This window comes from Ctenocephalides felis, unplaced genomic scaffold (genome assembly GCF_003426905.1).
Source record: "Ctenocephalides felis isolate EL2017-DRISC unplaced genomic scaffold, ASM342690v1 CF-g0.4_SCAFFOLD_00845, whole genome shotgun sequence".
Lineage (NCBI taxonomy): Eukaryota > Metazoa > Arthropoda > Insecta > Siphonaptera > Pulicidae > Ctenocephalides > Ctenocephalides felis.
The window spans coordinates 28641258-28657877 of NW_020536999.1; the positions used below are offsets into that span (position 1 = coordinate 28641258).

At 28.9% G+C, this 16620-nt stretch overlaps 2 protein-coding genes and 1 pseudogene across 2 annotated transcripts; all 3 read left to right on the forward strand.

Annotated features, from left to right (window-relative positions):
- The first annotated feature begins 636 nt into the window (after positions 1–636).
- On the forward strand, positions 637–12800 carry LOC113381615 (annotated as a pseudogene).
- Positions 2079–3204, forward strand: LOC113376331 (trypsin-7-like). Its single transcript, XM_026616243.1, has 4 exons — positions 2079–2137; positions 2200–2368; positions 2437–2674; positions 2743–3204. Exons 1-4 carry the CDS (start codon positions 2092–2094, stop codon positions 3031–3033), a joined length of 744 nt encoding a protein of 247 aa, XP_026472028.1. The 5' UTR covers positions 2079–2091; the 3' UTR covers positions 3034–3204.
- A 1194-nt stretch (positions 12801–13994) lies between the features above and the next one.
- On the forward strand, positions 13995–15029 carry LOC113363968 (trypsin 5G1-like). Its single transcript, XM_026606441.1, has 4 exons — positions 13995–14043; positions 14160–14325; positions 14397–14640; positions 14704–15029. The coding sequence occupies exons 1-4, from the start codon at positions 13995–13997 to the stop codon at positions 14986–14988; spliced, it is 744 nt and encodes a 247-aa protein (XP_026462226.1). The 3' UTR covers positions 14989–15029.
- The last annotated feature ends 1591 nt before the right edge of the window (positions 15030–16620 follow it).

The following is a 16620-nucleotide window of genomic DNA, read 5'->3' on the forward strand; positions in this document are numbered from 1 at the left end:
TATCATGGACCGTAGATTTTTAATGTTTTTAAGTTTTGATTATCCAAAAAATTCAGATAAAAATAAATTTGGAATACTCCATTGAAACATTGTTTCAAGTAAGCCCTTTTAGCAAATTTAATTACAGAATATTTCTACATCCAAAGAAAATAATTCATATATCAATTTTTACATTAGATACCAATATGCAGAGAAGAAATCTCGTTTTCATAATAAAAAAAAAATGTTTATCAATGATTGTATTTTTGTTATAAAATTAACGCCTGGCTGATCGACCGCTTATTGGATTGTAATGAAAAAATTAATTTATGTAAAAAGAAAAACCATTCAATCTAATTTATAACAATACACACTCAATTATACTGTTTAGATTTAGGGCTATAAATATTGATTAGATATCGATCACCTAATGATTAGAATTATGTTACAAAACACGTGTTTATCAAATCTGCGATTCTACTTTATCTTTAAAAAAATTAAATTACAATATGATTTGGAATAACCCGAATTCTATTAAAATATTGGAATATAAGAGATATATTCAAAGATTAATTAGATATAATAATTATCTAAATCAATTATATTCGCTGGTTTGATCATAAACATTTGAAATATAATTGTTTGGTATATAAGGCTGCGTTCGATTAATTTTTCAACATACAAAAATGATTCGTGTGGCTGTGGCTTTATCATTCGTTGTGTGCACTTTAGGTAAATAAATTTTACTACTATAATCTTATTAGTAGGTTTAAGTTTCTATATATTAATGCTTTACAGGTGCAAATCTACCTCTAAATCGAGTTGTTGGTGGCAAGGATACGAGTATAAATTTGCATCCTTACCAAGTTGCTTTGTTTTTGGGAAATGAACATAAATGTGGAGGATCCTTAATCGCCGAAAAATGGGTTCTGACTGCTGCCCATTGCGACAGGTAAATGTTGGAATTTGTAGGGATTTATTGGCATAATATACTAGTTTGAGAAGCACTGATAGTAAAATAATAAACAAAAAATTCAAAGTGTGCCCGTAGATACTGAAAACAATTTATTATTTCACACAAGTGTAAACAATTGCATCGTTGATTGTTGATCTTTGATTATTTTAATTCAATATAAACGATAAGTATCAAAATACGATATTCAAAACCCTAGAGATGACTTAATTTAAAATTCATTTTTTATATAGAATTTCAAACTACGATGTGAGAGTTGGTAGCAGTACTTCTGGACAAGGTGGTACTGTGCATATTGTAAAGCAACAACTAAGACACCCAAACTACAACCATGAAAAAATCGACTACGATTTTGCATTATTTGAATTAGAAAAACCAGTTGTCTTAAACCAAAATGTTCAACTTGTCAAATTGGCGGAAAGTGGTGACGAACTGAAGAATGGTGACATTGTTAGCATTACTGGATGGGGAGCTACAGAAGTAATAAATATTATGACATCATTATATACATATATAATATTATCATTATCATCTTTTTCCAGAATAGTCCTGTATCCAAAATTCTGCAACTGGTGAAAGTACCATTTGTAGATACAGATGTGTGTCTAAAATCATATCCAGATAGAATAACTGATAGAATGTTTTGTGCCGGAGACTTAAAAGGTGGTGTTGGATCATGTAATGGTGATTCTGGTGGTCCAGTAGTTATGAATGGTATCCAGTATGGTTTGGTGTCCTGGAGTTTTGGATGTGGAGAACCTGATTATCCTGGGGTTTTTGCAAAAGTATCCTCAGTACGAGAATGGATAAAAGAAGTTGCTGGAGTCTAATTTTGTACCGTATTTGATTCACAATATATGTTGTATATAAATTTATCGTTTTATTTATATTTTCATGTATCAACGCCATTAGCATTTTGTAATAAATTTTCTCGAAGAGAATTAAAATTTGTTTTTTATCATGAGACAAAGCCCTGAAAATACATTGACATCCTTGACGACATTTAGAAATATATCTTGCACTTCAGATATCTTTTTGTCTTGTTATCATAAGTGTACTAGATATTACTAGATTCTTAAAAATTAAATCAATAAATCATTAGCGTATAAATTAATGAAATAATCACTGGACAGTTGAAAATGTATACTTTATATGTTCTGGTGGCTTTCATAGGATGCTCTTGGGGTAAGTTTTGAAGAACAGTAAGTTCTATAGTAAATACACTAATTCAAATAAAAAAATATTAGGTTTCCCCAGTGGGTCCACCAATGTAAATAATCGAATCGTTGGAGGCAAAGACACCACAATTCAAGAACATCCTTACCAAGTATCAATTTTGTACAATGATGAATATCACAGCTGTGGAGGTTCTTTGATTTCTGAAAAATGGGTTTTGACAGCCGGGCATTGCATCGAGTACGTACAAAATTAAATTAATTACTTTTAATATAAATATTACATTAACTTTTAGTTTTCAAATATAGTTCTTTCAAATTCTACATCCGTGTGGGAAGTTCTCTTGAAGGCGAAGGTGGAGCTGTGCATCGAGCTCTAAAACAATATCGACATGAAAAGTTTGATGCAAAAACTGTAGATTATGATTATGGATTAATTGAGTTAGACACACCGGTACAACTTAGTGAAAATGTAAAATTAGTCAAATTGGCTGAACCTGGTGTTGAACTTGAAGAAGGAACTCTACTAAATGTCACGGGATGGGGTGTAAGTTGAATACATTCATAAAGCACTGTTCAAAAGTAATTTCTAAATTAATTAATTATTTTCTCCAGAGCCGTCGATCCAGCGCAGCTCTACAAATAGTAACTGTACCATATGTATCCGAAGAAGTCTGCAAAAAATCACATTCAGACAGGTTGATCTCCCCATATATGTTCTGTGCTGGTAAAATGTCAGGAGGAGAAGGACCTTGCAATGGTGACTCTGGTGGACCAGTTGTATCCAATGGTATCCAATATGGTATTGTTTCCTGGAGCTTTGGATGTGCACTACCCAACTATCCTTCGGTTTTTGCTAAAGTATCGGCTATACGAGATTGGATAAAGGACATTTCTGGAGTGTAAATGATAAACATATTCTAAAAAATAAAAATTTTATTCTTGTTACTTTATTTATTTATATGAAAATTAAATAAAAACACTTAATGTTATTATATACACATAATTACATGGTATACACATAATTAATTGAATGAGATTATATGTTTTATTAAATAGATTATATTGAAGAATGAATGAAGTTTTATTTAAGAATTTGATAAATATTATTTTATTATGATTAAGAAATGGGGATAAAGAGTGTTGATTAATTGAAGTAAATTAATTTTGAATTTGAAAGTAAATGAATGAAACTATACTCCTTATTAAAATATTTTCAATAAGTAATGAATATATTAGTTAAGTATTTTCCATTATAAAAGCTAAATAGAAAATATGCAAAATACCTATTATTTCATAAATAAACATATCGTTCAAATCTGCATTTAAGTTAGAAAGAAGTTTATAAACGTTAGCCAATTAAATCTGATTTGCAGTAATTATTCTTTTTTATTTCATGATAGTCTACTACAACTATAGTTAAACTCAGATATAATAAATTTGTTGAAAATTTTATTAAATAATTAGTAACAATTATTATATATATGTAATTTTTTTATTTATTCGATTGTCACAAAAATAAAAACAAAATATTTAAATTCCGGTAACTTCTTTAATCCATTCGCGTCCTGCAGAAACTTTAGCATAAACTCCAGGGAAATCTGGGCGGGCGCAACCTCTACCCCAAGACACAATTCCGTATTGCACTCCGTTGACTACTACTGGGCCACCAGAGTCACCTTGGCATGAATCTTTACCGCCTTCTCCCAAAAATCCAGCACAGAACATATTTTCTGATATTTTACCTTCATATGGAACGTTACATACATCTCTTGCCACTGTGGGAACGCTCACCAGTTGAAGTAATTGAGATTCATCAGCATTCTAGATTAATTTTGAATAAGCAGACATAAATAATGCACACAAAATAAATTATACCAAATTCAACCCTCATTTATTTTACCTCCGTTGTTCCCCATCCAGTAACATTAACCAAAGTTCCATCTTTCAATTCTTCTCCAGCCTTAGGTAATTTTACTATTTGTACTTTGTCATTTAAAGTTACTGGTTCATCTAATTCTAGCAAAGAGAAATCATTGTCTGTAGGAAAAGTGCTAAAATTTGGACTTCTAAGTTGACGCTTTACTGTGTGAAGTACACCTCCTTTTTGATATTCTGTAGTTCCAACTCGGACAACATAAGTTGGAGTAGGCGAACTAAAAAGTAGAGTTAAAACACCTTTGGATCAAATGATTTGTTATTTCATTGGTATTATATTCTCTAACACTTACTGGATGCAATGTCCTGCTGAAAGAACCCAATTCCTAGCAATCAAAGAACCTCCACAATTATGCTCATCGTACAAAATTAAAGAAACTTGATATGGATGTTGTTCAATAGTTGTGTCGATACCACCAACAATTCTATTATGAATATTTTTGCTATTTGCCAAAGGTGAACCTTTAGTTTAAAAAGAAAATTACTTATATGATATCTGTATTATCATATATTACTGACTTATTTCTATTACCTTGGCAAATTGCCACAAATACAGCAACCGCTACTAGTCGAAACATTTTATCAAACTCGTTACAAAATACATAACCCTGTCCTTTTATATGATAAACCCAGAAATTGATTAGATTTAATTCATAGATTTGCTGATATTATTTAATAAGACAATGATTCTGGAAATTTGGAAATTCATTCGACCATACTGGTTGATTAAAATGTAAATCTTTATCCTAATCTGTATCATCACGCCAAAGTATTTCACAAGACACGTGTGAACCTTGAATATTACTAGACCTTAACTATCCCTCAGGAATTTTGAATAGATATATATTTTATTGCCATGAATTCAATGAAGCATTTATTATAATTTATTGTATAAGTTATTCAATATTAATTATCAAGGATTATTTGTGTATTTAATTTCAGTAAAATCTAGTCAAAGCTTGTATTTGTAGCAACTTAATTGATTTTCTTTTTGATTATTGCTTATGCTTCAAGGAAATTTTATTAACAATTATTATGTTCAAAAATATAGTTTATTAAAAATTTGAAATCCCTACATAAAATTTAAGATTGGCCAAGATGTATTAGACTTTATTAGGAACCTTATGATATATTTACATTTAGTTTTTTTTTCATATTTGACTTGTTGTATTGTTGAAACAGCTACTAAACATTCTCAACATTAATTTTTCTTAACTTAATAATAAACTTCACAAGAGCCTGAATTAATATATTAAACTAATTATCACAAGAGATCTTGCAGAGTTCAACTCAATTCTACAAAATGATATTCAAAATATTATACATGAAACAAATCTTTTTTATTTATCTTTCAATCATTTAAATCCCGTCAAAACAATAATAATATAATCGTGTTCTAATCCAGATTACTGATATTTTTAAATCACTAATCTTCGATTTGTATATAAATTGAAACATTTCTGTAGAAAATGTATCACTTGAAGAAAATGTTTCGCTTAGCTCTTGTCTTTGCAGTTGTAGCTTGTGCCTTGGGTAAGAAATATATTAAAAATGTTAATAGAAATTGTTATTTATAAGAATTATATATAAAAATGTTTATTGTTCTTATGATAACATTTATGGTAATATGTTATGTTTATAAACGTTGTTACCATATCACTAATTTTTATTTTCAATATTCATGTACATATTTAATTAAATTACCAAAATTATACTGGGGTTATTATTGATCAACTAATAAATTATTTACTACTCTGATTTGTTTCTCTCAAAAATTTAGGCGCAAAGTTGCCCGACGGTAGAATTGTTGGAGGTCATGACACATCCATCAAGCAACATCCCTATCAAGTGTCTTTGCTAAGTGGAAACTTCCACAATTGTGGTGGTTCCTTAATAGCCAAAAATTGGGTTTTGACTGCTGGACATTGCATTAGGTAAGATATATATATATATATATATATATATATATATATATATATATATATATATATTTATATATATTATGTTTTATTTCATTCTCTTTTAGTTCCACATTGTACAACGTTCGTATTGGAAGCTCCATTCGTGGTGAAGGAGGAGTTGTTATCAAAGCCAAAAAACAATACAGACATGAAAAATATGATGCATCTAGAATTGACTACGATTATGGTCTAATTGAATTAGCATCTCCAGTACAACTTAGCGACAGTGTCGGTTTTGTAAAACTTGCTGATGCCGGAGTTGAATTGAAACCAGGAACCATGGTCACCGTTACTGGATGGGGTGACACACAAGTAAGATAATAAAATTTATCTAATTTTACATGTAATTACTATATAATGTTTTTTCAGGGACCTAACACCAATGTTCTTCAAGAAGTTGCCGTACCACATGTCGCACAAGACGTCTGTGAAAAATCTTACCCAGGAGAATTGACCACCCGTATGTTCTGCGCCGGCTTTTTGGGAGTTGGAGGCAAAGACTCATGCCAAGGTGACTCTGGTGGCCCAGTAGTTGTCAATGGTGTCCAACACGGAATTGTATCCTGGGGATACGGTTGTGCACAACCTGACTACCCTGGAGTTTACTCCAAAGTATCAGCTGCACGTGAATGGATCAGGGGAATTTCTGGAGTGTAAATGAAGAAAATAAAGCTGCGTTATGTCTTGATATGAATTTAATTGTAACTGTGTATTATTTTATAAAAATAAAAGATTTATAAATCGATAGTACTGCAATTTTAATTCTCAATTGTTAAGTCAAATGTATTAAGATTTCACTCAATTTCGAATTTGGATATAGATAGAAATCCTTGATATTTTTGATATCTGATAATTCCCAATTTAATTATATTAATTTATCGCTTCTTCAATTTATAAAATTAAATTTAGAAATATTTTATCACTACAAAAAACCATATCTTTAATTATATAGAAAAACCAATTACAATCAAGATTATTCTCCGTAGCAATAGCAAAACATCAAGATAATCATAGAGTATATATAAAAGATATTTATTTCTCTTCAATATCAGTCAGTCAAAATGTTTCGTCTTGCAATTATCTGTGCCCTCGCAGTCTGCACCCTTGGTAAGTTAACATCAAATTGTAATTGTAATTGTAAAATTTAAAAATAACTATGATATTTACTATTACTTGTATCAGGTGCTAGCGTTCCTGACTTTTGGAACAGGTTAGATGGCAGAATCGTTGGAGGACACGATACTAGCATTGACAAACATCCTCATCAAGTATCTTTGATTTACACAAACCACAATTGTGGTGGTTCTTTAATTGCCAAAAACTGGGTTTTAACAGCAGCTCATTGCATCAGGTAAATATAATTTTGGCATATTCTACCCTTAAATCAATGTTGTAAAATTGCAAAGTTAATTTTCCTGTATTTTTTAGCTCAACCTACTACAGAGTCCGGGTAGGAAGTTCAATCAAGAACAGTGGTGGTGTTGTTCACAGCGTTAAAAACCAAATCAAGCATCCAAAATTCGGTGATTCGGCGACACTCGACTTCGATTTTGCACTTCTGGAATTGGATGAACCAGTTACAGTAACAAAAGACGTCAACATCATCAAACTAGTAGACCAAGATGTAGAATTAACACCTGGAACTATGTGCACTGTTACTGGATGGGGATCAACTGGAGTAAGTGACTAATAAAATAAATTTTAGCAATATTTCTTTTGCAACAATATTTAATACAATAATTTTAGTCTGGTGGTCCAATTACAAATGTTCTACAAGAAGTCGAAGTTCCATTTATCGACTTCAACACCTGCCGAAAATCCTACTCAACCAGCTTAACCGACCGTATGTTCTGCGCTGGATTTTTGGGAATTGGTGGTAAGGACGCTTGTCAAGGTGACTCTGGTGGCCCAGTTGTTGTCGATGGTGTTCTTCACGGAATCGTATCATGGGGACGTGGTTGCGCCCTTCCTGACTACCCCGGAGTCTACTCTAAGATCTCATATGCCCGTGACTGGATTAAGGAAATCACTGGTGTTTAATTTAATATTTATTATACCAAATAATTATATATAAATATATACTATTTTAAATACACCCACAATTTTTATTTATATGAGCAAAACGAGAAATATTTATTATTGGCACTAATTATCGATTTGTGTTATGTTTCATATTCGATTGCACTACTCATCTCACATTTTTCTCAAGTAAAAATATTTGGTAGTATAAATAAGGTAATATAATATACCTTAACCATATATGATAATTAATATTTGTATTAAAGAGATTTTGAACAATTGGAAAACTTTGATAGAAATTATTTTTATAATATTCAAAAATAAATAATAAATTCATTATAAATATAGTAATCGATTTAGATCTTAAAAATTCATTTCTCCATTATTCTTATATTATTACATTATTTTTCTTCGACATTAACCACTCTCATTATAATAAATTATCTGGAACAAAAGTGGTAATTTTGAAAATATTTTATCACAATAAGAATCTTCATAATTATCACATAAAAATCCAATTATAGTCCACAATCAAGATGATTCTCTGGGACAATGAAATAATATCAAGATAAATATCAAGTAGGTATATATAAATTGTTTTAGAACAGTATTTGATATTAGTCAGCAAAAATGTTTCGCCTTGCAATTGTGTGCAGCCTCGCAGTCTTCACTTTTGGTAAGTTAAAATGTATAATAATATGGTAACAAAAATATAATACATGCTGACAATTTTATCAGGTGCCAGCGTTCTTGAAAATTGGAACAGGTTAGAAGGCAGGATCGTAGGAGGGCACGATACCAGCATCGACAAACATCCTCACCAAGTGTCTTTATTTTTTTCTAACCACATCTGCGGTGGTTCTTTGATCTCCAAAAACTGGGTTTTGACCGCAGCTCATTGCATCAGGTAAAAATGAATCACATTTTTTAAAATAATGCAACATCAATATTTCTTGAATATAAATTTTATTTGCATGTACTTTTTATTTCAGCGATTACTATGTGCACTATTACTGGATGGGGATCACCTGGAGTAAGTAGCGCAACAAATTTCAGAGAGTACCAATGCATTAATCTTCAAATTTATGGATATGTCGTAATTTAATTTTGTATCTATTATTTTAGGTAGGCAATCCACAAACCAACGTTTTACAAGAAGTCCAAGTTCCATTCGTCGATCACAAAACCTGTCTGAAATCCTATCCATCTTTGACCGACCGAATGTTCTGCGCTGGATATTTGGGAGTTGGAGGCAAGGATGCTTGTACTGGTGATTCTGGGGGACCACTTATTGTCGATGGTGTCCTCCACGGAATTGTATCTTGGGGAGTCGGTTGTGCCGATCCGGACTACCCCGGAATTTACGCTAAGATCTCAAATGCTCGTGACTGGATTAAAGAAGTCTCTGGTGTTTAATTTTGTGATATAGATGTAACATAATCTTATAAATATATGTATTAACCAAAAAATATATTGATCTTTTATTTTTTTGGATAAAGCTTAAAACTTAAAGTTAGGTTTTGCATATTTTTAAAATTTCATATATCAATCTATTCATAAGAAATACATAGGACTTGAATAAATACATTTGTTATTAATTTTGAGTAATACCACCTGTTATGAATTTTGAGTAATTTACTTCGTAAATATCTAATGAATAAATAATACTACCAATATAAAACACAGTTAAATAATTATACTAATGAGTGTATCTCATATTTTTATAACAAAATTTGAGAATTATTTAGGAAACTATATCATATTCATTAATGTAAAAATATTGTTTAACTCATCTATAATTAAACCACTCATCTGTGGTTGAAAATTATTATCTAGAGAAGTTACATTAGTATTAATAAGATCCTGATAAAATAATAATACTAATAATATAATAAAAATAAATATTAAATTTAATTATAGAAAAAATTATTAAGAAAATTTATGTACTTATATGCTTCTGAAGATTTGTTTAAAAATAAATTAATTTTTCATTTGAATATGAACTTCAAAATATTCTAATAATAATTAGTTTAATACTATCTATGTTTGAAATTAAAATATTAATTTAATAATAGCTAAATCAAATTTATCTAACTTTCAAACAAAATTTTTGTTCGTAGTTACCATAAACAAGTTTCATAACAAACAACAAATAAATGTATCAACTATAAAGTATTTAGTATATATTTAATAATTTAAATAGTATTTAGTATATTATTTAATTAACATGTATTAATTTTACTATTATTTCACTTGTTCTTATAGAATTGAAAAATTATTCAAAAAAATATTAATATAAATTTAGAAACATTTTTCAGAATTTGCAAGATAGAATATCTAGTTTGAACTAATTTATTAAGAATTTTTATTCAAAGTTCAGGTAAAAAAAGTTTAATTATTTACTTTATTATTCCTACGTATTTTATATACTGCTTATAAACAAATGAATTTAAAGAAAATGTTTACTTTAATAATACACTAACTCGACCCTTTTCTCAAGTTTAAGAACTAAAATAATTGAATATTTAATTAACTAATATGCTTTACTATATTTTCACAAAATTTAGTAAAGTTGTTCATATATATTTTTAAAACTATTGAATGTATATTTTTTGTAATATAATCATTATTTCTCATTAAATTATTACAATAATCTCATTCACTTATCATAAAGTTTTTATATTCTTACTTTAATTTTTAAATATTGTAGTTCATAATAAAATAATGACATCAGTATTTTATTATGCATCATATCAAAAACATCTTCACATCAAGTATGGGACCTTATAAATAACAGGTAAACAAACTCAAATAATTAATTAATTTAATATAAGTGGATCAGAACAAAATCTTGTTTGTTTATGCATTTTTGTCGAAAAGATTTTTAAGACAAAGAATTATTATTGGAATTTCTAAAAATAACCATGGATTTTACAGAAGTCGATAAGAAATTAATCATTTTGGATTTACTGATAATTTAATAAGCATTACCCAATTTCATTAAGTTTTGGATAAATACTGGGTTTTTCAACATTTTGCCAAATAAATTCTTTTATAAGAATATTACTTATACATTGAAACACCTTTCATAATTTTTTCATGATATGAGTAATAAATTATTCATATATTACATAATTCATCTATAAAATTAATAGAATTTAGCTTCAGTAGAAATATAGTATTTTGTACTATACATTTAAAAGTATTATTTTTTAAATGGTTTTAAATTGAAGTAACATTTTTGGTCATACTTGTTACTGTGTGCATTCTGGTGCACATATGAGAAAACTAAATTCGATATGATCTATATACAAACCAGTTATGATTTCTGATGTAAAAAACCAAAAATAATATTGACAAGTTTCAAAATCTAATTATTTCCCTAAAACAACCTACTAATTAACAACTTAACATATCATCTCTGCATAAGTGTTGAATATCAAAATTGTCAACATTATAACAAAATTATAATGAATATCATCCAAAACTTCTCGAATTCCAAGTAAAACAACTCTGGTCTAGTATAAACATATATATTTTTATCCATCTTATCGATATCATGATAATCTTCTTATCATCCAGAAAAACCTATGATATGTCATTGTAAATCATTGTAAACTTAGAAAAATTGCAAAAAATCCAGATAAAATCAAAGTATATATAGGTGACACCAAGATACACCAATCATCAGTTATCCAAAATGTTTCGCTTAGCAATTGTATGTGCTCTCGCTGTCTGCACATTCGGTGAGTTATAAAATCTATATAATAACATCAAAAAGTAAAAAACCGTGAAATAATTTGTTATTATTTTAACCAGGTGCCAGTGTTCCAGAATCATGGAAAAGATTAGATGGTAGAATCGTAGGAGGACACGATACCAGCATCGATAAACACCCTCATCAAGTATCTTTATTGTACTCCAGCCACAATTGTGGTGGTTCCTTGATTGCCAAAAACTGGGTTTTGACTGCAGCTCATTGCATTGGGTAGATACAATAATATTCATAACAATGGTATATCAATTATGTTTATATATACTTAAATTCCATGTTCTTTTCTAGAGTTAACAAATACAATGTCCGTGTAGGAAGTTCCATCGTAAACAGCGGTGGTATCTTGCATAAAGTTAAAAACCATTACAGACATCCAAAATACAACGCAGCTGCTATTGACTTTGATTACGCACTCTTAGAACTCGAAACTCCTGTTCAACTCACAAATGATGTGTCCATCATAAAATTGGTCGATGAAGGAGTAGATCTTAAACCTGGTACCTTGTTAACTGTTACTGGATGGGGATCAACTGGAGTAAGTATTTAATTGTCAATTGAAAACTATTTAGTAGTGACTTAAAAATTATCATATATTAATAGTATTTGTTTCTTCAGAATGGACCTTCAACCAATGTTTTGCAAGAAGTTCAAGTACCACATGTCGACCAAACCACTTGCTCCAAATCTTACCCAGGAAGTTTGACTGATCGTATGTTCTGCGCTGGTTATTTGGGACAAGGAGGCAAGGACTCATGCCAAGGTGATTCTGGTGGCCCAGTTGTTGTCAATGGTGTTCAACATGGAATTGTCTCATGGGGTCGTGGTTGTGCACTTCCTGATTATCCTGGAGTTTACTCTAAAATCTCTACCGCTCGCAGCTGGATCAAGGAAGTGTCTGGTGTTTAATTTATTCTTGAAATCTCTATTTTGTATTATTTATGTATATAGTAAGAGTTGTAAATATAAATAGTTACATCTAATCTAGATTTTTTATTTTTTATATATTATTTTGTTTTTATAAGCATATCGATAGTAAAAGATTTGTTTTTTGAAGAAATTAAAAAAAGGATTTAGTAGTGTTTATTTATTATATTGATTTATTTTTTATTAAGTTGCTGTATATGACCTACTAGCAACAACGAATAAAAAAAATCATTAGCCAATTTATCTTTGATATTTTAAATATATAGTATTAATATAAATATACATAATATAATAAAGCTTTTAAATTTTATAAAAGATACAATTGAAAAATAGTGAAAGAATGTCATAAATAAAAAACATTTATTCATTTCATTTACTACTCATACCGAGGCTAGTACTCGAGAGTCTTTTTTAAGCTTTTTAAAAAATAACAAATGAAGTTTAGTATTCAATACTATTGAAATTTCTGAGAAAGATATCATTAAAATTAGCCTCAGACAATGAAATTTAATCATATTTGTCTGAAGTGCCACATCTTTGTATATGTTTATATATCTAATCTAACTATTTATTCATACATTTTTATTCGATAACAATATAAACTAATAATATGATTCTAAATATCTATTCAAGGCACATATCAAATGAGAATAATGGTTATGTAAAGGTCATCATAATAAAATTAAATTATTTTTATTAAATTCTAAAAAAAATTACTCAATTTTTGCTCAATTTTTTAATGTAATGTGTGTTTGCTGATTAATAAATAAATGAGACATCATTGATTATTTATCGAATTAATGCTTTTTTTATAAACTTTTCTAACAAATTCTCCTTTTGAAATTATTTTTATCAATTTTTCTAGATTGCATATCAATCAATTTTTGTTCATTTACTTAAAAATCTACAAAATACTCTTTGTTAAAGTTTATAGAGAAATAAACAATTATGATCAGTTTGAAATAAATTAAAAAAAAAGCTTAGTTATAAATAAAGTATAAAATTTTGACCAACTGTATTTGCGTAAATTTTTAATTATTATATTAAAATTAATTACTAAGGGATTCCCAAAATAAAAACAAAAATTTTAATGTGTTATAAATAATTTTCCGCAGCTCTATGAATTTCAATCAAAAATCAATTAGACCATGATATCATCTATTGATAATCTGAAATCAAATTCTGCGTCTAAAATAATCACAAAATAATATAAAAAGAACGTAATGTTTCATAACGATATCAGTCTCAAGATGTTGTGTCTAGTTGTAGTATCAGTACTACTTGCTTGCAGTTCATTGGGTATTAAAAAAATTAATTATTTATATCATTAATTCATATTTAACCTATAGTTTATAAATAATGTGGTATTTTTATATAAATATTAATTTTAAATATTTATTTTATCTTTTTACCAGGTGCAAGTCATCCAAGTACAGGAATAAGTAGCAGAATTGTTGGAGGACATGATACGACCATAGAAAACTATCCATACCAAGTTTCATTATTATTTGGTAATACTCACAGTTGCGGAGGTTCTTTAATATCAAGAAATTGGGTTCTGACAGCTGCTCATTGTATCTCGTAATTCTCAAAATTCAAATTTTGAAGATGTTAGTGTGATTTTTCATTCACCCTTTGATGGTTATTTTTAGTAAGGAAAAATATAATGTACGTGTTGGAAGCACTATAAAAGAACAAGGAGGTGTCGTCCACAAAGTTAAAGCTCAATATAGTCATACGTTCAACCAAAGTACAGCTGACTTTGATTATGCACTTTTGGAATTGGAAACACCTGTAGAACTTAATGACAAAGTTCAGATAATAAAAATTGCTGATGAAGGATCTGAGTTGAAACCTGGTGCTAGACTCGTTGTAACCGGATGGGGATTAACCGATGTAAGTATATGGTACTGTTTTTATATAAACCAAATATATTTCTTCATGAGTTCTTTATCACAGCCTGCTCCGCCAACCAACATTCTTCAAGAAGTTGAGGTCCCTTTTATACCTCAAGAAGAGTGCGAAAAAGCCTATCCAGGACGTCTTACTGACCGAATGTTCTGCGCTGGGTCCGAGGATGGTAAAGGCATTTGTAACAACGACTCTGGAGGCCCCATTGTATTTGATGGTGTCCAATATGGTATCGTCTCATGGTCTGAGAAATGTGGACACTTGGGTGTACCAGGAGTTTATGCAAAAATCTCAACAGCTCGAAAATGGATTAAGAGTGTGTCGGGAGTCTGATTGTAATTTATTTTAAAATATATATAGATATACTCGTTAAACGGTTTTTTTGTTTTATTTTTTGTTTTAACTTTCCATAGGGTAGTTATAGTAGTGGGTCGAAAAAATCGAAATTGAAAATTTTTACATTTCTTGACGTTTTGAAGGTTTCTGAACATATTGGCATACCACAGAAAAAATGGATGTGTGTATGTGTATGTATGTATGGATACAAATTTCCAGCCACGTTTTCGGGCGCACGAATCAACCGGTTCAAAAAACATTCAAAAAACGTACAAAGGCAGGTCTAGCAGTTACAGAGATAAAGAACAAAGAGTACAGAAAATAGAAATAAAGTTTTTGAGAGGAAGGAGCATCCGATGTGAATGATCTAAAAAACATTCAATTAGTAATGATGGGGAATAGTGGGGAATCTCGAAAATAATTCAGATTTTATTTTTAATTCTGACTATGGTTCAATATACTTTAAACAAATAATTTTAACTTTGCAATACAGTTTATATAATATTCTTATGAATATTAGACAATGTTACAATATTAATAATAATCTATTTGAAAACATTCAGTATTCCTCGAACATTTTGTTATATCACTAGTTATTATTTAAGTTTATATAATTAAGCATACAGAAATAGTTGAAGATTTTAGTATATTTTGAATAGTAGAACAAAGTGCTTGAAAATAAATGGTAATTTAGTAAAACTAATTTTATAATTATTAAAGTGAAAATAATATAGTATGTGAGATAAAAAAAATTATAATTGTGGAAGAAACATAAATTTGGTACTTTGAAAAATTAAAGCAATTTACAGCTGTTAAAAATGCCCAATTTAACTAAAAACTGTTTTTACAATAAGATAAAGTATTCATGCTATTTCCATTAATATTAAGATAAGAAAATCAATAATTGTCACATTTTTTTAAATTATGAGCTTTAGAATTAAGTTTGAACTAACTGTATGGCATTTTGTCTAGTGGTTAGTTGCATAAACTTCCCGATTCATGTAAATAGTGGACGTTTTATTTGATCGTTTATTTTGAAGATAAAGTTATTGCTTTCATCAAAAACTAATTAATGCAATTTATATTTATTCCATTATTTATAGTGTATATTATTCCAATTTTTTTGGTAATTCTTAAGAAATTGTTTGGCTAGTCGTCTTACTAAACTAATCAACGCAAGTCCTTCGTGAAATTTAATCTAGTCAAATTTTATGGCTTTTATTTCATCAAAATTTTTTTTTTGAATTCATCATAGAGTTTTTTGTAGAAAATGTCGACGTTTGTTTAAAATTTAGATCACTTACACACGAATTTATACATTTTCCAATTTTGTGTGATGTTCAAGTCCAACAAATGATTTAAAACCTCGAGAAAACATAAAATAGTACAATTGGATTTTCTGACGCAAACAAACTTCTTTTTCGGTAAGTTAAAAATAAGTTTTTATCAAAAAAAATATTTAACAACCGTTGAATGTATTAAGAATAATTCAATTAAAAAACGCAAATTTTTTTGAACGTATTTATTCTAAAATTTATTAGAATTTCAGATAGCTTTTCAAACTATGTATGCTATCAGGTATCAAATTAATATCAATTGATCTTAATTAGTATGTAAGTGGAATGATGT

Coding starts and splice junctions, on each gene's coding strand:
- LOC113376331 (XM_026616243.1), top strand. CDS start 2,092: ATGTATACTTTATATGTTCTGGTGGCTTTCATAGGATGCTCTTGGG. Junction 2,138..2,199: donor TTTCATAGGATGCTCTTGGG/GTAAGTTTTGAA, acceptor AAAAAATATTAG/GTTTCCCCAGTGGGTCCACC. Junction 2,675..2,742: donor TAAATGTCACGGGATGGGGT/GTAAGTTGAATA, acceptor TATTTTCTCCAG/AGCCGTCGATCCAGCGCAGC.
- LOC113363968 (XM_026606441.1), top strand. CDS start 13,995: ATGTTGTGTCTAGTTGTAGTATCAGTACTACTTGCTTGCAGTTCATTG. Junction 14,044..14,159: donor ACTTGCTTGCAGTTCATTGG/GTATTAAAAAAA, acceptor TCTTTTTACCAG/GTGCAAGTCATCCAAGTACA. Junction 14,326..14,396: donor ACAGCTGCTCATTGTATCTC/GTAATTCTCAAA, acceptor GGTTATTTTTAG/TAAGGAAAAATATAATGTAC.